Source organism: Anneissia japonica, unplaced genomic scaffold, assembly GCF_011630105.1.
Source record: "Anneissia japonica isolate Jap-2015-1 unplaced genomic scaffold, ASM1163010v1 scaffold5330_len1712360_cov203, whole genome shotgun sequence".
Classification (NCBI taxonomy): Eukaryota; Metazoa; Echinodermata; class Crinoidea; order Comatulida; family Comatulidae; genus Anneissia; species Anneissia japonica.
In genome coordinates, this window is record NW_022711894.1 from 10,209 (window position 1) to 36,185 (window position 25,977).

At 32.8% G+C, this 25,977-nt stretch overlaps 2 protein-coding genes across 2 annotated transcripts in view; one reads left to right on the forward strand and one right to left on the reverse strand.

Moving 5' to 3' along the window:
• The window catches only part of LOC117107612 (PCNA-interacting partner-like), a 20,771-nt gene extending 2,029 nt beyond the window's left edge, over window positions 1–18,742 (forward strand). The window contains exons 2-12 of the mRNA XM_033249313.1: window positions 1,903–2,020; window positions 4,552–4,754; window positions 5,150–5,446; window positions 10,655–10,885; window positions 11,190–11,354; window positions 11,524–11,678; window positions 11,827–11,983; window positions 12,489–12,661; window positions 12,997–13,078; window positions 15,954–16,180; window positions 17,212–18,742. Coding sequence (XP_033105204.1) covers window positions 1,939–2,020; window positions 4,552–4,754; window positions 5,150–5,446; window positions 10,655–10,885; window positions 11,190–11,354; window positions 11,524–11,678; window positions 11,827–11,983; window positions 12,489–12,661; window positions 12,997–13,078; window positions 15,954–16,180; window positions 17,212–17,446 — 2,007 coding nt within the window. The 5' untranslated portion in view covers window positions 1,903–1,938 and the 3' untranslated portion in view covers window positions 17,447–18,742. The remainder of the gene's footprint in view (window positions 1–1,902; window positions 2,021–4,551; window positions 4,755–5,149; window positions 5,447–10,654; window positions 10,886–11,189; window positions 11,355–11,523; window positions 11,679–11,826; window positions 11,984–12,488; window positions 12,662–12,996; window positions 13,079–15,953; window positions 16,181–17,211) is intronic.
• On the reverse strand, window positions 18,044–25,934 carry LOC117107614 (tRNA selenocysteine 1-associated protein 1-like). The gene is made up of 9 exons (XM_033249316.1): window positions 25,791–25,934; window positions 24,400–24,491; window positions 23,515–23,623; window positions 22,993–23,042; window positions 22,742–22,851; window positions 21,652–21,799; window positions 20,844–21,084; window positions 19,482–19,539; window positions 18,044–19,172 (listed from the first exon to the last, which is right to left on the reverse strand). Exons 1-9 carry the CDS (start codon window positions 25,830–25,832, stop codon window positions 19,039–19,041), a joined length of 984 nt encoding a protein of 327 aa, XP_033105207.1. The 5' UTR covers window positions 25,833–25,934; the 3' UTR covers window positions 18,044–19,038.
• Window positions 25,935–25,977: the final 43 nt, after the last annotated feature.

Consider the following 25,977-nt stretch of genomic DNA (forward strand, 5'->3'; position numbering starts at 1 on the left):
ATTAAGAAAGAATAAAGAAAGAAAAGAACGAAACATAAGAAAGAAAAGGAAAGGATATTCAAGGACCCTATGAAAGGGTGCAAGAAAAAAATAGAAAGAAAGAATGAAAGAAAAGAAAAGAAAGAACTAAAACGAGAAGAAAGAAAACGAAAGAAAAGAAAAGTAAATATAAGGAAAAAAAAAAGGAATGAAAAGAACGAATCATAAGAAAGAAAAGGAAAGAATACTCAAGGACACCTATAAAAAGTTATAAGAATGAAATGGAAAAAATGAGAAGAAGGAATTATAAGAAAGGAAATAATTATATGGAAGGAAGGATAAAGAAAGAAAGATAAGAACAGAAAATATAAGAAAGAAAAAGGAAAGAAAAGAATGAAACATAAGAAAGAAAAGGAAAGGATATTCAAGAACACCAATGAAAGGTGTGAGAAAAAATAGAATGAAAGAAAAGTAAAGAAAGAACTAAAATCAAAAGAAGGAAAATGAAAGAAAAGAAAAGTAAATATAAGAAAGAAAAAGGAATGAAAAGAACAAATTATAAGAAAGAAAAAGAAAGGTTATTCAAAGCAACCTAAGAAATGGTAAAAAGAAAGAAAAGGACAAGAAAGAATCAGGATATGAAAGAAATGATAAGATAAAATAAAATGAGATATGTATGAAAAAGCATAAGAAATGAAAAGGAAAGAAAAGAAATAAAGTAAATACAAGAAAAATCAATGTTACATAGGAAACAAAGAAAAAGAAGAAAGATAAGGAAATATTACAAAGGTAATTTAAGCTAAAGAAGCAATGCATAAGGAGGCATTAGAAAGAAAGGGGAAAGGAAAGAAAAGGTAATTAGAAGGAAAAGGGAGACTAAAGAAAGAAAAGGTAGGTAAATAGGAATCAAAAGGAGTCAGCTAACATATTTTTCCTCTCTATGGACCTTCTTTTGTTTGGCACTGTTGAAGCTTGTCACTACTGTGGTAGTCAATGACAGCCACTTGTTCTATTGATTCAGAACGGTTAAGAACTTTATTATTATTATTATTTAATATTAGAGCCGCCACTGCCTGCAGTAGCTAAGGCGCATGCTGCCTGTTTTGCCATTAAATTTGTTAAGATTTCAATGCATCAATGTTATGTGCTAATCACTAAAGTCTATTCTGAAACTGTTGTACCTCCCCCCACGATGTGTATCCCCCCCCCTTTGAAAATTCTTGATCTGCCCCTGTATTCATAGGTTCATATACCATAAATGCTCGAATAAGCGCTGAGGCACTTATTCAATATATGGTGGATTTAGTAGGGCGCTTATTCGAGAGCTGAGCTAATAAATAAAAAATATTTCCTATGTTACCTATCTCGCGTATCGGTAGACCTATCATAGGTCCTGTTCATCGTAAATAAAAGTATAAAGAAATGCTTGTGTCTTCATTGATTCATTTTAACAAGTTGTATATTGTACAGTAAAACAATGTTTCAGTGTTTCATTATTACACACAGGGTAATACTCTCGATTAAGCGCCTAGCAAAAATATGCAAGTTTGGTACGGCGCTTATTCAAGAGCGTAGCTTATTCGAGAACATACGGTACTTCGACACCAGTAATTTTTTACATTAAAAGAAAAGTACTTCCTTTTTGTTTATTGATGCAAAAATTGTTAAAAACAGATAAGAAATGGAAAAGATTTTACTTTCATTTTTACAACAAGCACCTGGTTTTTGCCAGTCAGTTTAAAGTAAAGAATAGAAAGTACCTGTACAAAGTACAAGTAACTGAAAGTACAGTAGGTATCCTGCTAAAAGTTTTTGTGATTCAATTTATCCTAGAAGACTAAACCCCCACACTGTGCTTTAATTGTTAATTTACTTGTTTGTTTTAAATTATAATGTCAATAAATACTGTGTTGTCATTTGCAGGCAAAATCTAAACTCTTTGAACAGTTCCTGATCAGTATGAAATCTTCAGTGTATATTGTGAAAGAAAATGAATTTGTCAATTCTCTGATTCCTGAACTATTAAACCAGTTCAATGAAGGTAATTTTTATACAAATTTGCAGTATATTATATTATATACTTGTAATTTGTAATTAAATTATATTTTTGAATATAATTTCAAAACTGGGGTAAAAGGGGCATAACCACCCTTTTTTCCGCCTTTTTCCCCAGTTTAAAAAAATAAAAAATCTGTATCTCATTATCGTTTCTGCATTTTTTTTTTACCGAACACCCTTTTAAAGTTTTAGAAAAATCAGGTGTACAACATATCACTTTTTTTCTACTCTGGAACATTGAGTGGCCTAGGGCCTTGAGGGTTACTAATCCTTCAAGGCCCTAGGCCACTCCATATAAGGAGGTAAGTTGTTAAAGAAAATGGTTGACATGAAATTTAAAATTAATAAAATGAAAGGGAATTAAAAACAATCAGCTGGCAATGAGTTCCTGAATTGGAAAAAGTTTCTAAAGTTTCTGGATTGCGGAAGTGAAAGAATCGGAACAAATAAACTGACACATGAAAGCAAATTTGTGGTTGCTGGAAAAATTTACCAACTGATGGCATAATCTGTAATATTTCATCAGAGCAATGAATTAACACAAAAAAACATATGACAAATTTTAACATGAGAACTGACACGAACATGAAGAGGATAAATGGGTCAATCCCACCATCATATGATATTTAGTATTTTCATTAATTTATTTTCTTGATATCATGATGATTCAAAAACAACGTGATTGAAATTAAACTGTATTCTAGAATTGCTGTAAAAACAATCTGATTGGTTTGCTAATTAGAAATACAGGACTCCCTCTAATTAATTGAAGACCACTTTTGGTTTGGCAGATTTTGTTTTATTGCCGCAAGTGCCATAAAATATGCAAAAACACAAAAAAAATAACAATAAACAAAAACAATACAATGGTAATGTATCTACATGCATCATGGGGTAGGGTTGTCACTCCACTAATTCTGAATGTCCCCCCACCCTAAACGGAACTACATTATGGGGTAGGTGATAAGATGTTAAGGACATTGTAAATTTGGAAGCATAGAACAGTGGTCTTTAATTGGAGGTAGTCTATAATTAGAGGGAAACTGGGCTTAAACCCTTCCAATACAGGTCTCAGACCTGTATTGAAATGTGGTTTTAGCCCAAATGATTAAATATCTATAACTATACTTGAGTCTGCGAACAACATATTATTAGGCTTATTAACTTCTGTAGCAATAGGCAGTAGAAAAAAAAAGTACCATAATCCTAACCCGTGCATTTTAATCACTTCCTATTTCTTTCCAAGTACCGGAACTTTGGATTGTGTTAAGCAATATTTGTATGTGAATATAGGTTCTTATAAAATTCTCTCCAAAAGTAATTTTTTTACTACTATGGGCCTGTTTCTACTGACAAAAAAGAACAGTTCATTTTTTACAATGGTTTTTTGGTGGCAGTAGAAACAGGGCCACAAAAATGAGCTGTTCTTATGGCATTCTCAACACAGTCAATGAAAATATTCTTGTTTGTATAAGCAAGAACAAAACTTTAACCTTTGTTTTAATACCAGTATTTGAATACCAACATGAGTTTCTGATGGTAGGAATCATCATTGTTTGTTTGGATCTTGGTAGTTGCGCAAAAATATTACAAACAACATTAAAGATCATTGCCATTATTTTAAATTGCATTTTGTCTAATTTTTACATCATGCGTGTAGAGTATCAGACTGGTATCAAATATGCAACCATTTCATGTGGAGTCAGTTTTGTGAAACGGTTCTTATCTTGGTAATCCAATAATCAACTAATGATGAGAGAACTTTATCTTAATAATAATATAATAATAAATACTTTATTTTAACACAGAAAACTTGATTCACCCAATGGTGTTTTTCCAAGTATGTGCAAGGCCATATAAATAAAAGTGTAGCCTACTGTAATATAGTATAAAATGTAGAAAATACAAACACAATGTAGTAATTAAATATCAAAAACAGAAGGTAAAAGGAAAACATTACATTATCCTATTACAAATCATACAGTACAAGGTGAGTAAACTGTAAAATTTGTATAATTAAGATAAATATTTAAACTTTTTGAATTTTACATGTAATACATAATCATAGCCTAGGACTGGACTCGAATGATGTTCGTTTATTCAAAGAAGACCAGCCTAGGCTTCCTTGGCCTAATAAGTCCTTTTTTTTTATTCTACCAACACACAATTTTTACTGGTTGGTCAGTTAATTTTATGTACTTGTAAAGTTGACGCCGTGGCTAAACGGCTTCGGGAGAACACTGAAGAATAAGATTGATTTTGATTTTCAGTAGCTAAACACACGCTAAAATCAGACACAGCAGCTATCTAACTCCGCTTTGCGGATTTCTGGCGGCATTATGAACTGATCGTCATTAAAAAAAACGATCCATTGTGCGCACGCCGTCGCCAACCGTCAGGCTCAGTGAGTACCAGACTTAGAAAGATAATTTCCATTGTAATACTATAGTATGTGATTAGCAATCAAACATCGAATTATATAAAAGTGTTTTTTCACTCTGTCTCTCTTTTCAGATTTAGATTTTATAGCATTGATAGGATGTGTAGATTTCGAGGGGCTGGAGAATCTGAACGTTAAACTATTTGATAACCTATCGCAATACCTGATACACATTTACCGAGAGCTCAAACTTCACAAGAATGCACGGCAGACCATTTATGGCGAAGAGGACCAATTGTTAGCTACACAACTTTGTATGGCCAGCTACAACAGAGAGGTATTTTTTTGTTCATTTCATTTCATATAAATCATTAGTACATGTTTAACTGGTCAGTCCCCCATGTTTGTTTCAGCAAATACTAATAATAATAAAAATAATAAAGATTTGTTACTAATATTTTATTTAAATATTTTAAAGAAATAATTCTAAACATTTTCATACTTTTTTTTGTCTTGGTAATACAGGCCTGATATTACCATCAATATTGATGAGAGGTGGCCACATAACAAACCTTGACACACTCGCACCTAGGGCTGAAACATAGAATGAGCCACTTATTACAACCACTTTCTGATATTATTTGGCTATCTTGTAACCTGATCGTGGCCTGGCCACTTTAGGCCACCGTTTATTATTAAGAATATCTGTCACCACTTTTCAAATAATTGCAGAAATATGACTCGTACGATGTTGCAACCAGCGAAGTCCTTGCAACATCAAATCGCCTCTCCAGAGATGCAATTGATATGAAGAATTCAACCGCTTCTGATGTATCTGCATCTTCTAAAGAAGAGCATACAGAGATTGCAAGATGTTATCAGGAATTCCTGAAAACATGTAACAGTACTGATCTTGCTGCAGTGTTCCTCGATGTAAAATCTGAGCTTTTAAAATCTGAAGAAACAGCAGCAAAATACTGCAATAATTCAAAAAGTGTAGTTCTTGAGTGGCCAAGAAATATAGTGGAGGTATGAATTATTAGAATTATTCTAATTATGTAACTGTAAGACATTAAGAAACAACTTCAAAGAAGTGGAGTTGAGTATTAATGCATTAGCGTATCTAAACGTCTTGAAATGGGGAGGCTGATGGGGGAGTGCGAAGGTCATGAGGGGGTGGGAGGCTCAGTGATTATGTGAGAGGCACTAGACCAAAAGATATTGTCATTTTTGGTGATTTTAAATAACTACTTGAGTGTTACTTTTGGTAGGACAATTTAGGGGGTGGGGGAGAGTATTTTTTGGACGGCCGTGTTCCCCGTGCAGCCCCCTAGATACAACACTGGTGAAATGTACTAGTGGTTCAGGGTGTCTGCCTTTTAATACCAATGTCTTAGGTTCAATTCCTGTGAATGCAGATTTTCTCACTCACAAAAAAAAAAAAAAAAAAAAAAACTCCACCTAATCCTGTAATTAACGAGTGAAAAATAAAAACAAGCAAGCCATTGTGATACTTTTTTTTTTTGGCATGAACACCTCATTGTTTATTTAAAAAGAAAACAAAGCAACATGAAAAACTGGTACTAATAGGATGCATGTTCAAATTTTCATGATCAATTTAATCACAAGTGGTTTCATTTTTTGGTATTTGTATAATATTGTTTAGACTATAAACTAATTCATCTATGCTCTGAACTGTGAGACAGAGAAGAGTTTGTGCGAACACTGTTGATATAATACGACTTGCATTCACACAGACCTCATTTTTTCCCTTCTTCTTTGTTTTCTTTTTTTTATTATTTTCTTTAACTTCTCCTTTTTTTTTCATATTCTTCTTTTTCCTTCTTTATGTTTGTTAATTGTTGTTTCATAATATCCACCAAGATTTTTGTAATGTTTTTTGTGTGGTTTTTTTTTTTTTTTTTTTTTTTTTTTTTTTTTTTTTTTTTTTTTTTTTTTTTTTTTTTTTTTTTTTTTTTTTTTTTTTTGTTTTTTTTTGTTTTTTTTTTTTAAGAAATATAGTGGAGGTATGAATTATTAGAATTATTCTAATTATGTAACTGTAAGACATTAAGAAACAACTTCAAAGAAGTGGAGTTGAGTATTAATGCATTAGCGTATCTAAACGTCTTGAAATGGGGAGGCTGATGGGGGAGTGCAAAGGTCATGAGGGGGTGGGAGGCTCAGTGATTATGTGAGAGGCACTAGACCGAAAGATATTGTCATTTTTGGTGATTTTAAATAACTACTTGAGTGTTACTTTTGGTAGGACAATTTAGGGGGGGGGGGAGAGTATTTTTTGGACGGCCGTGTTCCCTGTGCAGCCCCCTAGATACAACACTGGTGAAATGTACTAGTGGTTCAGGTGTCTGCCTTTTAATACCAATGTCTTAGGTTCAATTCCTGTGAATGCAGGACTTTTTCTCACTCACAAAAAAAAAAAACAAAAAAAACTCCACCTAATCCTGTAATTAACGAGTGAAAACTAAAAACAAGCAAGCCATTGTGATACTTTTTTTTTTTTTGGCATGAACACCTCATTGTTTATTTAAAAAGAAAACAAAGCAACATGAAAAACTGGTACTAATAGGATGCATGTTCAAATTTTCATGATCAATTTAAATCACAAGTGGTTTCATTTTTTGATATTTGTATAATATTGTTTAGACTAAAACTAATTCATCTATGCTCTGATCTGTGAGACAGAGAAGAGTTTGTGCGAACACTGTTGATATAATACGACTTGCATTCACACAGACCTCATTTTTTCCCTTCTTTTTCTTTGTTTTCTTCTTTTTATTATTTTCTTTAACTTCTCCTTTTTTTTCATATTCTTCTTTTTCCTTCTTTATGTTTGTAAATTGTTGTTTCATAATATCCACCAAGATTTTTGTAATGTTTTTTGTGTGGTTTTTAATTTTTTTTTATTTATTTTTTTTTTGTGAAGAGCATAGAAGCATAGCATTATGTGCTATATAAGTTGAAATTATTAATATTATTGAATGATTCAGTGGCTTCTTTGTTTTAATTACTATTGCATTTTTTTAAAGGAAAGGGGGTGGGTGCTAGCTTGGCTGAGAACCGTACATTACATTGTTCAAGTAAATGACAAACTAAAATTAAGCATTAAAGATGTATTGTTCCATTCAAAATACCAAAAAAAAAAAAAATCATAATCATTTTTGAAATTAACTTGCCCATTTTGAAGTAACATAAAAATTATCAACTTGAACATAGAAATTAGTGTATTTAAAAAATGTTTTACCCGTCATTTTACAGTGAAAATGATAGAGACACTTCCAATCACTGGAAGTGTTTTATTATTTTCATTATCCAGTTTAAAAGCATTTTTGACATTTTCAAGAGACAAAACATATTTAACAAGCATGCTAGATCCTGGCAAAAATGTATAAAGTATGTTCTCATAATTAAAACAAATATGAACTCCACAGCACTCCTCAAGTCTCATAGATACCATGATAGAGCATTAATTTCTGTGAAATTTGCTATTTGCTTTCAACCACTAATTTACTAACACCCACATGAAGTGTCCCCACCTACAACCCAGGATTTAATTAAAGGCATGCGTCACATGAAAATAAAGTCCAACACAATATGGTACCATTTCCAACCAGGATATAGTGTAGTCAAATATTTTGAAAAGGTCTAAATCTCAAAACAGGAACTATGTTCAACAGCTGATTATTTACCTTGTTAAAATCCTGTTACATTTTAATAAACGATACAATTTACTCAGTCTGTGTCCTAGCATGTGGACTTACGTTTACCACCACCATCTGCTAATTATCCTGTATGTGGTTATTTTTTTTATTTGTTCATTTTTCATGAATGGCCATACACATTATGATCGGCAATTATGATGACTTTACTTATTAAAAAATCATGTGTTGTATTCAGCTGAGTGTGATGAAAACCTATTGTTATTACTAGCAAAGGCTTAATAATAATAATAATTATACTGAATGCATGATTTGGAATGATAATAGTTTTTATTAGTAATGTACTGTAATGATGGTAATTGTATAGAACCATGATAGTTACAGTAATATAATAACAATAATTGGAAAGAAAGCCTGACCAGCCCAAAATCTTAAAAAAAAAGATGTTAGTTACAGGTATTTACATTACATTGTTGTAATTATACAAGTAAATACCTCAAGGTGCAATTAGTAATGAATGATAATACCATGTGCTAATAATTGGGTCTAGGCTGGTTTCCCCCTGGACATGTTGCCCCCCTGGACATTCTCCCCCGGATATGTTTCCCCCTGGACATTCTGCCCCCAGACAGTTTCCCCCGGTATTTTTCCCCCTGGACATTTGCTCCCCGGACTTTTGCCCACCCCAGGACAATTTTCCCCTTCCCCCTAGGTCAATTGTCCCCCATGCATTATATTTTCTCTCAATTATACTGTACATGTTCCCAATACATTTTATTTTTTTAATTTTTCATAATTTTAAGTAGGTAGATAGTTATTCATATGATATTTAGTTCACTCAATAAGACTGAAGGCCAATTTAAAATAGTATTTTAACTATGCATTAACAAATTAAATAACTTCAATTCAAGAAATATGTGAAGGTCTACATTATCTCTTTTATTATCCTTTATTCAATTTGACAACTTTGTATAAAGATTTATAAAATGTAAAATTATAAAGGGAACATGTACTGTTCTCTTTATAATGGAAGCAAGACAATAGAATTTAAAAGCTATAGCTACAATAGCATTTATTAAAGATTAATGAGACAAAACATTGTTTATTTCAAATACTATTATACAAATTGATTTTCACTCTTGGTATCTTATTGAATGAACTTATTTGTGTACTGCATCATCTTAATCTACACACGGTTTACACTGATTATTCTGTCAATCAACGTTTTTATAATATAGAGGTATCTTAGATGTTTTTTTTACTGCGATCAAGTCAATACCTATATAATTCTTACAAAATAATTATTTAAAATAGGCGTACTATTACGAATTGCCTTCAGTCTCATTGAATGAACTAAATATCATATGAATAACTAAACCTCTAAAATTATGAAAAATAAAACATTAAAATGTGTTGGGAACATGTACAGTATAATTGAATTGAGAAAATATAATACATAGGGGGAAACTGTCCGGGGGGCTAATGTCCAGGGGAAAAATACCGGGAGAAAATGTCCAGGGGGAAACCAGCCTGCTCCCGGTAGCCTAATTGTAGACCTAAATCTTAAAACTTAACGACGTGAATGGTATATGTAAATTTCAAATCATACAGCGTTGGAAGTGGAAAAAAAAATAATTAAAAAAAAATACAAAGAAATTGAGAACATATCTAATAAGCGTATAATACTGTATTAATTGGCAGGTAAAATGTGAAATTTCCAGCTCTTTATAATGGAAGCAAGACAATAGAATTTAAAAGCTATAGCTACAATAGCATTTATTGAAGATTAATGAGACAAAACATTGAGCAAATGTCCAGGGGAAACTGTCCGGGGGGCCAAATGTCCAGGGGAAACTGTCTGGGGTAAACCAGCCTGCTCCCGCTAATAATTGTGATGTAAGAATAGTACGTGACAATAGTAGTATTAAGGTCAGACAATTTTTATTCCTTGTTTTTCGCGTGCTTAATTTTTTTTTAATTATTGGAGGAAGGCAGAATAAAATTAAGAATAAAATTTTGTTTTCTTCTTAATATTTAGCAAATAGTTTTGCCAAAATCATCCAGATGGAGAAAATAATAAAAAATAATAAAAATTTATTGGTGAATATAAAATAGGGAGATGCTTCAAATTTATATAATTAGGAAGAAATATACAGTACATATCTTATCGTTGGATATTTCAAGGCAGCGGAGGGCATAATAAAAATAAAGAAACAATTTTATTTTTTTCTGAAATTTCCACTTTTTCTTAGCGGCGGGTGCACTAATTGGCCAAAAATAAAATGTTAAAATTATTTTAAATCATCAATATTTGCAATCGGCGGGTTTCGCTAAACAAGGTATAAAAAATGATAGTATATGTCTCTAATAATGATTGGCCAAAAGTAAAGCCTGACCAACCGAAAATCTTTAAAAAATGTTTTTATACGAAAATGAAATAAGAATCATAGTGCCATTTACTCATACATAAAGTATTAGATAATGAGATTGAACCCCCAGTTTTATATTCTGAACCAAAAACCATTCCACCAATTGCTTCCTTTATTTGTCTTTGCAGGCCTCATTTTTATCCTTACTTTGCCATACAACCGGTCGCTATTTTCACACAACTGCTGAAATTCCTGTTGGCATAGACATATCTCAACTATCAACTGAACTTATAGTCATTCACACCGAAGAGGTCGTCTTACCTTCTTGCGAAGACATGCTTGTCAAGTGGTCACCCAGCAGTTGTTCAACATCAAGCCTTCGTAAACCAACAACTGATAATTCTTTATCTGGAACAGAGGTAATTCTTGATTATAGTAAAACAAAACATGATTTTGTGGAAGATGGGTTAGTTTCTGTGAGGTTTTTACATTCTTGTTGGAGTGTGGAGACACAGCTGATTTCCGGGATACTGGAACTTGCAGGAGATGCGGGAATCCTGCCTAGTGATATAAATATTGTTTAAGGCAAGACTTCTATATACCTTGTTTAGCAAACCCACTGCTCGCCAATAATGATGATTTCAAATAAAAAATATACGCTTGCAACAAATCATCACAAATTCTCTTTTTGCTTATCAGTTTGGTACTTTGTCTTTTTTCCAGGTCTACTTCAAACGGGTGTTCCTTTCTTACTTAACATTAGTCATTAATACCCGCGATGAACTTGCACTAGCCAGATGCTTCAATGTACCGGATCGGGAACTCGATCACGAGGCGTTTACCGCCCTCAAACATGAAGCTAGTCAAAAGAACATGCCTATGTGCCAGGTATGTCATTTGTTATTATCTTGATAAAACTTTCAACTCTTACTGTATTTTATAAGCTTCAGATTGCAAAATTTGTGAGCTACTGGGTTCTGAGCAGCGATGTTAAGTAATGGAATATGATGATCATTATCCTTTTTTATAGTTTGTTTTCTGTTTCATATCTCTACAGACTGCAACGTCATATGTAATGAGGATACGGATTGGTGGGAAGGGGCATATCCCCGATATGTCATGTCAGATTTCTCAATATGTTAGGGGCTTAAGTGAATTTGTAAACCTGATCCTGAAACTCCAAGTCATACTAGAGGAAGAAGAGAATCCCCGGTAAATAATGTTGTTTTTGTTTTTATTATCATTATTGTTTATTATTATCATTACTGATGTAATTATCTTTATAACAGTAGCGTATATTTAGCATATAAAGCCAATATAAAGAACATTAGAATAAACAGGTTATTCCATTTCCTTATAGTTCTGGATTGTTACGTCTACTCAATCAGATCAAGGTAACTTTTCTAAAGTCAAAACATATCGGTTTCAAAAAAGACAACATAGAGAAAGTTGTCCGGTATTTGAAGTTATCCGTTGGGAAACTAAGCGCCGAAGACAATGGGAAAACCCCTGCGAAGGTATGTTTTGTTAAAAATCATTGAAGTATGTTTAAAATGATAGCGTATTTAATATATTGTTAGCCTTCAAAATACTATTAAGCACTCATCTTTTATTTACAAACTTTCAAAATAAAAATCGAAACGTCAGGACATTCTCAATTTTTAGAACCGTCTATGTGGTGTACCGCAAGATTTTAACACATTGACTGTCAAGCATTTTTTTCCTAGTTTCCTCCCAGACGCCAAGGCATAAAGGGCGCCAGCATAATGAAAATCTTTCCCATCGACTAATAAAACATGAACAACATACAGTATTTATTTTTAGGTCGTTACTTCTGGGTATTTCACTGAACCTCCAGGGTAAGAGTTCAGGCGACTATTCCCGGCGAGTTTACATGCAGTACAATTAGTGATATGATGGACAGGTGTGGACATAAACTGACATCCTGTCAGACGTGATCTCGCATCCATATGGCCGAAAACGTGTTAAATATACTTTTCAAATGTTCTTACTCATTTTTAGAGTGTTGGAAATGGTGGTAGCATGGCTGGAGAAAAGACTATCAAGTTGTTGAGAAGGCTGCTGGATCAAGAGGCTAGTCATGTGGCGCCCCGTAGGCCTGTTGATGTTTTATGTGATGGTCTGGCAAGTCAAGGCACACCTGTTAGACTACCCTCACTTCTGTCCATGTTCAGGTACTGTAGATAAACCACCTTGAATATAATGCCCCTGCTTTTAGCTCACTTTAATTTGAAAATAAGAATACTTACTTTATTTATTTTTATATAATGCTTTCTACAGAACACACTTCTATATGTTTTTGGATTTTTTACTTTTTTTTTTTTCATCGTAAGGCCACACTTCTATATGTTTTTGGATTTTTTACTTATTTTTTTTCATCGTAAGGCCATGCTGATCATTCCTGGACCCATAATGCTTGATTTTGAAGTCATATTAAAAATACATTAATAAAATTCCACAAAACGTTTTTTTTTTAATATTGTGAAAGTACTCTCTTCGTATGTTGTAGATCACCGGCTATTCCAAGCCCAGATTCACCAGAGAACCAATCTCTTGTGGACAGACTGCTTCAGAAAGAAAATGATCAACAGGTATTTTCCTTTATTATATTTTTATCGATGGGGAAAAGCAACAACAACAATAAAACAACAATATAACACAACAACAATAACATAACAACAACAATAACAATACCATCATGTATTATCTGGTGGGAAAGCAACAAGTCACTTTCCTAAATTAACATGTTATTAAAGCAAATTACACACAATGCTTTCCGCCCAATGTTATTCTAAGGATAATTATGTAACATAAACAAGTGGTACCACAATCATTTAATATATAAACAAGATCAGTTTACAAAGTATTGGCCTATAATCTCTGCACACAAAACTTTGTTGTAATAAATATTGACAAGATTATCACATGAAAATACAGTGCATTTGTCAAAATAGAAGCTTCGGCCCCTCCCTCACCCACCCACTTTATATGGCATTATTAAATTTTTCTGATTAGCCTCAATAGGCCTATAATAATATGGGATATTGAGCAATAATATCTGCCCTATATTATTTAATTTTTTTAATATAAATGGAAATAATAGTTGTACATAAAATATGCCCACTTTCTTCTTTGTCCTAAATTTAATTTAAATTTAATGCTAAATTTACAAACCTTTATCTGTGGAATTTTTTGGAATAAAGGAATATGAAATTTCACGTTTAAAACCGATACCTGACTAAAAAAACACCAAAGTCAGTTCCATTAAAGTACATATTTATTCAAGAGTGAGACCAATAGACTAAAACAATATTTAGGTTGAAGGAGAGCTTCATGGAATTCAAATTAATTTTCATGGATAAATATATTCCTTTTGTGAAATTTAATTGTACAATAATGGAGTAGGATTATTTTTTTAACTCTTAAAATTCTTATTGTTTTGTTGCCATTCATTCACATTCATAAAAAAAACAATCCATTGGGTTGTCGGGCAGGACTCCAAGAGTGAACCTATTCCACTATACATTAAACATGAAGACTTCAACCACCAAATTTTACAAACAAAATTACCATTAAAACATAAATATAATTCATTATATTGGTAAACTGCTTTTATATTTTGGATAAAGTTACGTTATTTTGCCTTGGAACAGCCGTGGTGTTTTAAAGTTTTTCTCAATTTACATAGTATTTATAGTATATTTATAAGCATTTATGTATTTGCAACAGTGATAGTTAAATTGAGTTGAGTTCAAACACTTTACTTTTGTCTGAGATTTAAATGAATTTCTGATATTTTCAATGCACAATAAAATTATTCTGAATTTTGAATATTTAGTGTGGAACTCATGAAGGATAACCCACTATGTTCAAAGAGTTACTGTAGGTCCTTCTAGTGGCATTAAAAAACAGCTTGCTATCATAATTTATATTTTAGCCCCCCCCCCCCCCCCAGCTGAAACAGGAGCTGATGGTTAATACATTTGCCTTCTAATCCCATGGTCCTGGGTTCAAATCATGTGACAGTAGGACTTTTCTACCTAAGCCTCAATTAAAGAGACTTCACTGATAAGCATCATGTTATTTCACTTTATTTAAGATGGCCCCTGAATATCAGCCGCCTTTTCCAGTATATGCTGGAAGAGTCGCCCTCTATAAATATGGTAAAAAAACATTTAAAACTTATTTTTAAAAAAATTTCAATTTAATTATATTTTATAACACAAGCATTACCAAGTTGACTAATACAAAAATACAAAACCATTTTTAGTACATTATCTATATAATACTGTACAGGGAAAGAAATTTGCATTCAAAACTGATACCAGATTTAACAAAAACCCAAGGAAACTTCCATGAAAGTACAGTGTCAATCAAAAAAAATTTAGGGAAAGGATGAGTTCATGAAAACAAAACAAATGTGAGGCCTCACCACAATATGAGTCTCATGGTTAGAATATCAAAAATTGAGTTTATATTATATTTAGATAGATCACATTATAAGCTTTAATTTGGTCTTTGAATGGCTTCACTAGGATATGTAGATCCAGAGATGGTGAGCCTTTAAATATTATGTGTAAGAGAACCACATTTTGAGAAAATCGGCTTCCAAGATAAACTAACCTGTACAAATAATAGGACTAGAATTACAGAATATGTGCAGAGAACATTGTTTTAGTAAGAAACTTAACTTAAAAAGTATACAATCATTAAATATAAATATCAAGTTATTCAAAAACATTAAAATCAAAATTTTGAACTATTTTGCTGATTATCTCAAAATGATTTCACCAACAATGTGTCTCATTTCATGGTGAGACCTCACAAATTTGAGAATGAAAAATATGTTTATCTAATTGTGGGGTGATTAAAATAAAGTTATCTGATGCAACTTTTTCTGAATAAATTTGAAATGATGTTACCAACAGTATAAAATAATATAGTTATGTGCATAATTAGGAACCATTTATTCAGATACATAGAATAAGAAGAGATTTAATAGGAAAAGTTTTGTGTTAAAACATATCATTGGCAGTACCACAAAAAAAGTTGCATGTCTTGTTAAAACGAAAAAAAAAAAAAAATAATTCAAGCACTCGTCGGCAATTGTGTAGAATATATTATAATATATGTGTTTTGACATCACTGTTTTGGGTGATAGTGTGTTGATGAAAACAATATGGAGTACAACTTTATGTTCCTTTTTTATGTAAATTTCAGGGGAGTAGGCATGTTTTGGCTTGTGGGTGGGGGGGGGGGTGTGGAAAATGAGAATGCAAACCTAAATCCCTATTTCAATAAAAACTTATTAGTAATTTTTCTATATTTTAACTTAGTGGAAGTAATTTGCTGACCCTCAACTCCCCCCCCCCCAAAAAAAATCCAACACCCATGAATCATATTATGTGAATGTTTGGTAAAAAAAATTCAAAAAACAACATTCAGTTTTTCTTTTCCCATTTGTAGGTTAGTATGAAAAGAATGGGTTACCGATCCTGTATGATGTGGGCGGACCCCAACGATCTTCAAAAAGAGAAGAGTGTGAATGTAGATTATGTGAGAGCCATCAACAATGACAACACTCAACGCTCACCCTCAAATGGCTGGAAGAACACAATATGGGCATCAGATGATAATCACAATGGACAGATGATTGATACGGAATTGTTAGAAAATGTTAACAGTGAAACAATTTTAGATGCGATTGAAAAGAACAGTAATGACAATGCTTGTCATAACACAGCAAAAGTTGTTAGGGCTGATGAGAATATCAAGTTATTCAAAAACATTAAAATCAAAATTTTGAACTATTTTGCTGATTATCTCAAAATGATTTCACCAACAATGTGTCTCATTTCGTGGTGAGACCTCACAAATTTGAGAATGATAGATATGTTTATCTAATTGTGGGGTGATTAAAATAAAGTTATCTGATTCAACTTTTACTGATTTTAAGATGATTTTCTGAATAAATTTGAAATGATGTTACCAACAATCAATATAGTTATGTGCATAATTAGGAACCATTTATTCAGATACATAGAATAAGAAGAGGTTAATAGGAAAATTATTGTGTTAAAACATATTGGCAGTACCAAAAAAAAAATGGAATGTCTTGTTAAAACGGAAAAAAAAAAAAATAATTCAAGCACTCGTCGGCAATTGTGTAGAATATATTATAATAAATGTGTTTTGACATCACTGTTTTGGGCGATAGTGTGAAAAATTTATGTTCCTTTTTTATGTAAATTTCAGGGGAGTAGGCATGTTTTGGCTTGTGGGGGGGGGGGTGCGGAAAATGAGAATGCAAACCTAAATTCCTATTTCAATAAAAACTTATTAGTAATTTTTCTATATTTTAACTTAGTGGAAGTAATTTGCTGACCCTCAACTCCCCCCCCCCCAAAAAAAATCCAACACCCATGAATCATATTATGTGAATGTTTGGTAAAAAAAATTCAAAAAACAACATTCAGTTTTTCTTTTCCCATTTGTAGGTTAGTATGAAAAGAATGGGTTACCGATCCTGTATGATGTGGGCGGACCCCAACGATCTTCAAAAAGAGAAGAGTGTGAATGTAGATTATGTGAGAGCCATCAACAATGACAACACTCAACGCTCACCCTCAAATGGCTGGAAGAACACAATATGGGCATCAGATGATAATCACAATGGACAGATGATTGATACGGAATTGTTAGAAAATGTTAACAGTGAAACAATTTTAGATGCGATTGAAAAGAACAGTAATGACAATGCTTGTCATAACACAGCAAAAGTTGTTAGGGCTGATGAGACACCGAAGGGTAGAGGAAAGGCGAAGCGAAAACCCTTCCGAGAAATGAATGAACAGAACGTGATGAAAAAGGCAAAGAAAGATAATCATAAAAGCAAGAAAAAGAAGCCAATTCCACAAGTTAAAGGCCAGAAAACGTTGAGTAATTTCTTCAGAGTTTGAAGTAATCCTAATCAATTAAATGATCAGAGCTACTCCAATGAGTCCTCTGTCAGTTGGTCGAATACTGTACAGTGGACGTCTTGCTCTGTAATGATTGTAGTGAAAATTGTTTTATGGAATAATCTGTCTGTTAAGTCTTATACACTGTAAAACCATTTGGCTCACACCTATTAAAATATTACTGGCAGACATTTTGCAACAGGCTGGAATTTTCGTAACTGGACAATTTCAGGTTTTGAAATGTTGTTTACGGTAAATTCATTCAGTACTTTCCTCTACTGTTTTAAGTGTCTATTTAACTTTATTGAATTAACACATGTAATGTGTTTCTCTGGTTTTCACTTTGCTACCTTATTCCCCCATCTATAACAGGTCAACTATTTAAATAATGAATTGTCACATATAATGTGTACCTCTGATTTGGTTTTCTTATTTATTAAATTTATTAATTATGAATTGGGTCTATAATATCATTTAATGAATTTTAAGATATAAAAAATAATGTGTAACTCTGAGTTGGCTCTCCTGACATATATTTTATTTTAACCTTTCCGTTTTGTTGTCTAGTATTATGAATAAATTAATTTATTTTAGGTATACCTCTTCTTTGGCTTCTTTATTAAATCTGTTATGCAATACTGATGAATTATAACATGTTCCCGAGTTGGCTCTCCTATGATATCCGTCTATGTAATATTTTAACCTTTCCACTAGTTCTCCAGCATTATAAAATGAATTTATTTATTTTAGGTTCAATATCTCTGCTATGCAATACTCATTCTGCTTCAGGTCTACTATTAATTTAATTATTAAGTTAACACATTATACTGTAATTTGTACTTCTGATTTGTATCTCCTGAATTTCTCTATGTAATAATTTTACATTGACTCTCTCCCATCAGTTAGGCATAATAGTAAGTAATAGTAAGTTTTACTCAGGGATAAATGGTAAATTTAATAATATTGTTGCTGTGTGTGGAGCACTCACAAGAGGACAAACATTTGATTGATACTTTGTACAAGCATTGCCAGTCTCATTAGTCTATTTGTCTTGTTAAATTAATATTTATTGTAAGTCTAACATGACTAGGTTTGTAGTATTATCTGTGCACTTTAATGCAGGTCTTATTAAACCTTGCACATGCAATTTGTATTCCGCTAATGTAAAGTATTCAGTGAAATTGAATGAGTGGTGGTGGCATTTTTAGTTGTATTATGTAAAATATTTTCTGTGCAATTGAATTACTTCATATTTTACTTAGTCAAGCATTGTAAATAAAGTGAAACAACAATACATTTAGTATATTTTTTGTAAAAAATTTTTTATTTTGTTTCTCATAGTTAATAATAAAAAAAAAAAAAAAAACACTGCCTGCATGAAATATTTCCAGTTTGTTTATAAGAAATCACTTGTTTTTCCCTTTTGAACACAGTACAAATGTACAAACATCTGTCAGATATGAAAAAAACACTGCCTGCATGAATTATTTCCAGTGGCTTTCCGTTCGTATATAAGAAATCGCTTGGTTTTCTATCTTTCCAAAGTAAGTTATAAAAGTTTCAATTGAAGAAAGATGAAATAAGTTAATGTATTAAGACATTGTGACTAGATAAGTGTCGACTGGATGCCACCTCGACTTCTGCATAGCTCTGTAAAGTTCACCAGAATTTTGCTTCATGAATTCCTCGTCTAACGTTTCCATATCAGTGGCAGCCTGACCATGTTCTAAGCATAAAACAAGCAGCAATAATTAATATTTTTTTAAAGCTTTGGGATTTACATTATTGACTTAATTAATTTCAAAATTGTTATTTTTTTTTTCTTCACATCCAATGGCAAGAAAAAGTCCTGTTGTAACAAGAACTGAACCCAAGACCCTGTAATTAAAAGACAAGCATCCCAACCACCATTAGCTATTTAACTCCACTTTAATTTTAAACCTTCAATGGTATCACTGGTACAGTAATAACTATCATTGATAGTTAAATTAAATTTAACCATTTATGCTATAAAAGGATTTCTCTTTAAACTCACCCAAAAGTAGTTGGTCATCTTTGTCAGTTTGTTCCTCTGCTGCTTGTTCTGTGCCAGCCTGTAATTATAAGGGAAATAAAATATATCATTAATTAGCAATAGAACGTTCGCTTTATATTACTAAGAACAGTATTACAGCTACCAAGCCCAGGGAGACATGTCAAATCAAATGTTAATAATAATAATCAATCAGTTAGGAACATAAAAAATCAATAGTTTTTAACTTATTGTAAAACAAGACCCCTACGAGGACAGCGGTTGTTTGCCAGCTACGTTTTATTTTTTAGTAAAACGAATGAAAAGTTGTGTCTGTCAGAACAGAGGTTGCTGAGCCACACTAATCAACTCTTTGGTTATCTACCTACAGTACTGCCAGGGACTACTATAGCTGCACAATGGCAGACTTCAGAAGTTCTACGGAAATTTTGCCTAATTATGGACGTATGGAAATAAGACAAAAATACTACGGAAATTTACCATGGGCCCAGACCCATAAACAAATAGGTCTAATGTCCAGAACAAACGCCTTTTCCATCAAAATCTTTGATTAAATTAACTAATACTTGTCAGTTTACTGATAAAATTATTGAGGAAAAAAAAGGAAAAGTGGGCCATAAATTTACATTATGTCCTGTTTGTTTGTAATTCCACATCGAATTACAGTACAGACAATCGGGCCAAATAAGAAATTGGCCCGATCGTTGCCCATAAATCTTTATCCCATCCAGTTTGAAATTTCACACGAAATGTACCTGCAATTTTGAGCAACTATATCTAGCACTCAAGTCAATTAATAGATGCTACGGAAATGTTTCATTTACTACGGAAATCTGAAGACATAGTTACGGAAATGCATTTTACGAAACTTGAGAAGTCTGCAATGGACCTTTCCGAAGTGTCAATCAAAATTAACAACTAACCAATCAGAACAGGGCTAGTAATGCACACATGCCTCAGAAACATATGTGTCCCTTATAGCAAAAATATCCAAGGGCAGAGGCTTAGTGGAAAGGTCTTTTGTTTATCAATTTGTCTATTGACTTGGCTACTACAATCAGACCTTGCAATTGACCTCTGAGTTGACCTATGATGTTTGCTTACATGCGCAACAAGAATTTAGATGTCACTCAATCATAATCCCATACACAAAGTGGGGGAGGGGGATTGTTAATATCACAGTTTGTATAGCATCTGTGGTAATATCAAATCTAATTATTCTACACAGTCAAACTACAGTATGTGAGAATATGCAAAATAACCATATTATACTAGAGACTAGAGAGTATTTTAAATGTTAAAAAATTAACTATGATGATGATGATGATGATGTAATAAAAACTGATGAAATGGAAAAATACTTACATTGGCTTGATCTGTCATCTGATTTGACATGTCTCCCTGGGCTTGGTAGCTGTAATACTGTTCATAGTTCATTGCCGACCACTCACCTTCTCCCCCTCCCTGGCCGTAGTACTGATTGCCATAGTCACCACCACCACCCTGCTGTTGCCACTGCTGGTTCCACTGCCCTGGGTTGTACTGCTGTCCATATTGGTTGTTGCCATAATAATTTGCCTGTTGTCTATTGTGTTCATAGGCTCTACTACAAATTTAATAATGTTAGTTCTGTTATCATTCAAGATTACCACTAGAGGGCGCTACATCAGTAATTTTTACATGAACCACTTCACAATCATGTATTGAGATAAGGGTACCCTTCCAAATTATTTGAATTCCTTCAGTTATAAATAATGGTTTCCCATTTCATTCTTCTTTAACATGGGCCTTATAATAATGATAAGTTAGATTTATATTTAGCAATTAAGCCAACAAGGCTTCTAAGCGCTTCATAACCAAAGCATAAACAAAAAAGTGCAGTGATCGTTTACATGAGCCCTGAGATAATGCGGTTTTTGTATGATGATGCTAGGTCAGTGTATTTGCAATGTTTACAACTGTTGGGGTCCCACTGAATGAAACTATGGTATAGTTTATATTCTTTTTAAACTACAACGTTGGGACCACCTTGTGCTTCGGGGCCCTTGTGCTCCGCCCTCCCCCCCTCTTATCAGCGCCCGAGTGTGATGCCACTGAATCCCCTACTCTTTCGAAAAATACAACAGGTTCTTTAAAGTGCACAAAAACAGAAGAATGAAGGCGATCAAGTTACCTTTTGGGAGTTGCTACACTAATCTTAAGTGGCTTGCTACCAAGACCTGTTGAACCTTGCATTTCTACAGACGCTTTGTTCCTTTCATCTTCATTGAAAAACCTTACAAATCCGAATCCTTTTGGAATGCCTTGATCATCAAGAACAACTATAACAAACATATCACAAAGTTAATAAATTTCAAATAAAAATAATAATAAGAATATAATTTCTTTACCAATTAATATTTGAGGCTTAGTAGCATTGCATGATTTTAATCTTAATCTTTAATATTCTAAGCACTTTTAAACTATTTTAATCATCTTACCAAAATACACAATACTGTATCTTGAAAAGTTTAAATTTGACGTTTACCCCAAATTTTAACTCTTTTCTACTTTTTACCCATTCCGGCTTTACCTGTATTTTTAATTATTTTGAAAGGTTTTTTTTATTTTATTAAATGCAGGTTAAGATTAACTGATCATTAAATATCACTGTATTTTTTATTGAATTATCTTTTAAGTTTTGTCTTATTTTTTGTATACATGTGTCGTTGTCTGTGGTTTGACTGTAAATGCACCGCATAACATGTGCCACTGATTCCAAAGCGTAGTTTTCAAATCAAGTTATTATTATGTTTTTTGCACAGACCAATGGCGGATTAAGGAATGTGAAATAGAGTGATCCCGGAGAGAAAGATTTTCACAGATGGAGGGTTTGGACCACCATAATGGGGCTGAAATAAAAAAAAATTATGACTATGGCACCTCTAGATGGCTGGAAATGGCACTCTCCTTTTTCTCAGAATTTGAATATAATTTTCATTTATTCTTTATTTTTTCCAAATTTGAAAAATTTAGTAGGGGGGGGGGGGGGATCTGCACCAGCCGGGCCCCACACACCCTTGAATCCATCACTCTAGACTATTGCATATGGTTGGTATATATTAACAATTTTAATTAAAAAAAAATAAATCTGTAAACCAGTGAATATTGAATTGCTTTGGTCTGTGTCTAATTGGAATGCTGGACAGTCACAGATGAGTGAGACTGTTCTACGTTCAAGTCGTGCAAATCAAAAAGCTCCATATTACAACAAACACACCAACCTTTGGCGCCTTTGACATCTTTGTAGCGTTCAGCAAAGAAATCATGCAACATCAGGTCATCGACCTCAGGTGATAGGTCTCCAACAAATATTGAAAATTCTGGTCTTAAGCTGGTAAAATGAAAATTTGGAGAAAATTAATATGAATACTTGTTAAACTATTACATGAATTCACCCATTGATAAACACCAACAACCACATCTTAGAGCATGGTATGAAACTGTTTTGAAATAAATTTAAAAAAAACCTCACCTTGATTGAGCATCTCCACGTCCCTGGCAATGGTTCAAGCGAAATCTTTTCTGCAAAAAAAAGACAGAAAGACAATATTACCATTACTTTATTCAGCACAAAATATTATGGGTTTAAAACAGACCAATAAATGAGTATTTATTAACCTGCTTATTTGTACAGTAATAAGGGATAGATTAAAGACAAACGGACTACCAAATTTTAAAATGTACGAGATTTCAACCACACAGTGGTCTTTATCAGGTTCACCGTCACCTGATGAAAAACACTGTGTGACCAGTCAAAAGCTTGTGTATTAATAAAATGTGTTAGTTTATAAAGTGCTGTTTGTCTTTAATTTACTGTATATCATCTAAGTGCAATATAAATGAATAACCTTTAACCACTAACCTTTACCTGTAGACTAACACAGCTACCTTTTCTACTTAGTTATAAGGAGCAACTTAATTGTATCATTATAGGCTGGTACAGACTGGTGGACTACATGGTTTTAAGTAGACGCTGGAAAAAAAAAAATCTTACATTTGGCATTCCTGGAATGGGCTGGTTATTGTATTGACGTAACACTCTCGTTGCTGTCTCTTTATTGCCAAAATCTACAAAGCAATATGCATAACTACTTCCCTCTGGTCTGAAATTAAAAATTTTAATATAAACATTATTACTTAATATTACATACTTGCACTTGCGTTTAATTTTAGTCAAACTAATAACCAAGCTAACTTGTACAATTATCTTTCAATTAAACTCATACCCAAAAGTCAAGTTGTGTCCAAATTAACAATCCATGTCAACTCATATTCATTAAATTTGTACAAAAATGTACTAATAATCAAATTTACTCATACTCACGACTAAAGCAGTGTTCACACCAAGGCCCAGACAAAAAATCATTTAAAATGGGTTGAGTGGTAAAGAATAGGACCGTTCACATTAAATTCGCACAATTTCCAATCTGGCCATTTGTATCGTGACATTGTATGTTTTTTTTTTGTTTTTGTTAGACTAATCAGCAACGAGCATGAATGACCTCTCTAGACTTTTTCCAGGCGCATGTGAATAAAGTGTAACAACTTCTGATTTATGTCCGGGATTTGGACCGGATCCGGGCTTGATGTGAACGTAGCATTACTTGTACATAATAAATCAACAGCAAAGCCAATATGAGCCTATGGCAACCTGCATGTCAATCTGCACCAAACTAATCTGTACTAAGGAAACTCATATCCATGTAAACCCTGACCTATGAGTTTGTGGTACCAAATTTAACTTAAAATTTACTGAACTTTTAAGGGTAGGGGGAGTTACTGTATTATTGCAATATAGATTAATACTTTTATTAAGGTAAATACAATTCAATTGGGAACAAGATTTACCTTGTCAGTAAATGTTGGATCTATGACTTACCTAGTTTTTCTGATGACTCTAACATACACTACTTTTTCTCCGTAACCTTCAAACAGTCCTCTGACAAACTGTTCATCCATTCCATAATCAAGCTTTAAAATAAAAATAGAGATAAAATAACAATTGTGTTAGGTCCAGCTAGGCCCCAGACTGGGAATATATAGTATATCCTCCACGCAAGAATTTGGCCAAGAAAACGGTCGGTGAATTTCGGAATATATAAGGCCGATTTCCATGCAGATTTTGAAAACAATTAAGTTTTGACATCTTAATATATAAACAAGGTTTTATGTAGTAATTACGATTCTGCACACCTATATGTGAGGTCTTGCCACAAATTGAGTCTCATGGTTAGAAATTCAAAAATTGAGTTTATATTATATTTAGGTAGATCACATTATTAGCTTTCATTTGGTCTTTGAATGGCTTCCCTACTATACGTAAATCCAGAGATGTGAGCATTTAAAGTTTAGGTGTATAAGAACCACGTTTTTAGAAAATCAGCCTCAAAGATAAACTAACCTGTACAAATAATATTCATCTAGAATTACAGAATATGTGCAGAGAACACTGTTTTGGCAAGAAATTTTACTTACAAAGTATACAATCATAAAATATAAGTATCAAGTTATTCAAAAACATTAAAATCAAAATTTTGTAAAAATGTTGAATTTGGCCTGTTTTGGTGAATATCTCAATATGATTTCACCAACGATGCGTCTCATTTCATGGGGAGACCTCACATATTTCTAGCGATTTTCTGCACAAATTTAAACTGGTTTTTGAGGAACCAGCTGCACAATTAAAAAACTTAGGCCTACAGTATGCCTAAATACAAATAAGTTTTAAAATATAGGTATTTGGTATGTGATTCAACTGTTTATTTTACGAAAAAAATAATAAAGTAAAGTAAGTTTTACTGTGTGTTAATATTCAAACATTAAAAATAAAAAAATAAAAAAAAAAACCTTACGCCTACAGTACGTACAGACAGTATTTGTTACATGCCAGACTGTAAATTAAAATAAGGCCTGCCTGCCTTAATTAATTAGGCCTATCAGATATTTTAGGGGAGTATCCTTTATGGCCATGCAGTGTATTACTATCAATAACTTATTAATGTGGTTAACTCATAAGCCTAGAACCCTAATACTCTGGTCTTCGGCCTACGTCTGGCAGAGAGTAGTACTCTACTCTAGGGTAGGCCAGGCATAGTGTACCTTGTTTACATCGCGGCCGAAACGGTCCCTCTGCCCTGGGTGGCTGTGTCATTCGTCATGTTCATCATAGTCTGATAGGCGTAGCCTAAAAAAGCCTTTAAATGTAAAATCACAGGCATTTTATCAATAGCAAAATGAGTTAGAAAAAAATATAACGATATAACTACTCACATTTGCCATATAAATTGAGCTCGAATTTGTTGGCTTGGACATTTTCTCCTCTTTTTTGTGCAGGTCAGTACGTGTTTTCCAAATTTTTGTTTCCACCGCGGTGGTCAAGGGTCAAGTGTCAAAATAATGACGTAAACTTTTTCTTTTTTAGATTCAAATAAATAATATATAGACTTAGGCCTAGGCC

Excerpts from the sequence above, each read along its gene's own strand:
- LOC117107614 (XM_033249316.1), bottom strand. The coding sequence starts at position 25,832 with ATGTCCAAGCCAACAAATTCGAGCTCAATTTATATGGCAAAT. Across the intron at positions 23,043-23,514 it reads CCATTCCAGGAATGCCAAAT|AAAAGATTTCGCTTGAACCA; the intron begins GTAAGATTTTTT and ends TTTTTTTTGCAG. Across the intron at positions 22,852-22,992 it reads CGTGGAGATGCTCAATCAAG|CTTAAGACCAGAATTTTCAA; the intron begins GTGAGGTTTTTT and ends TCATTTTACCAG.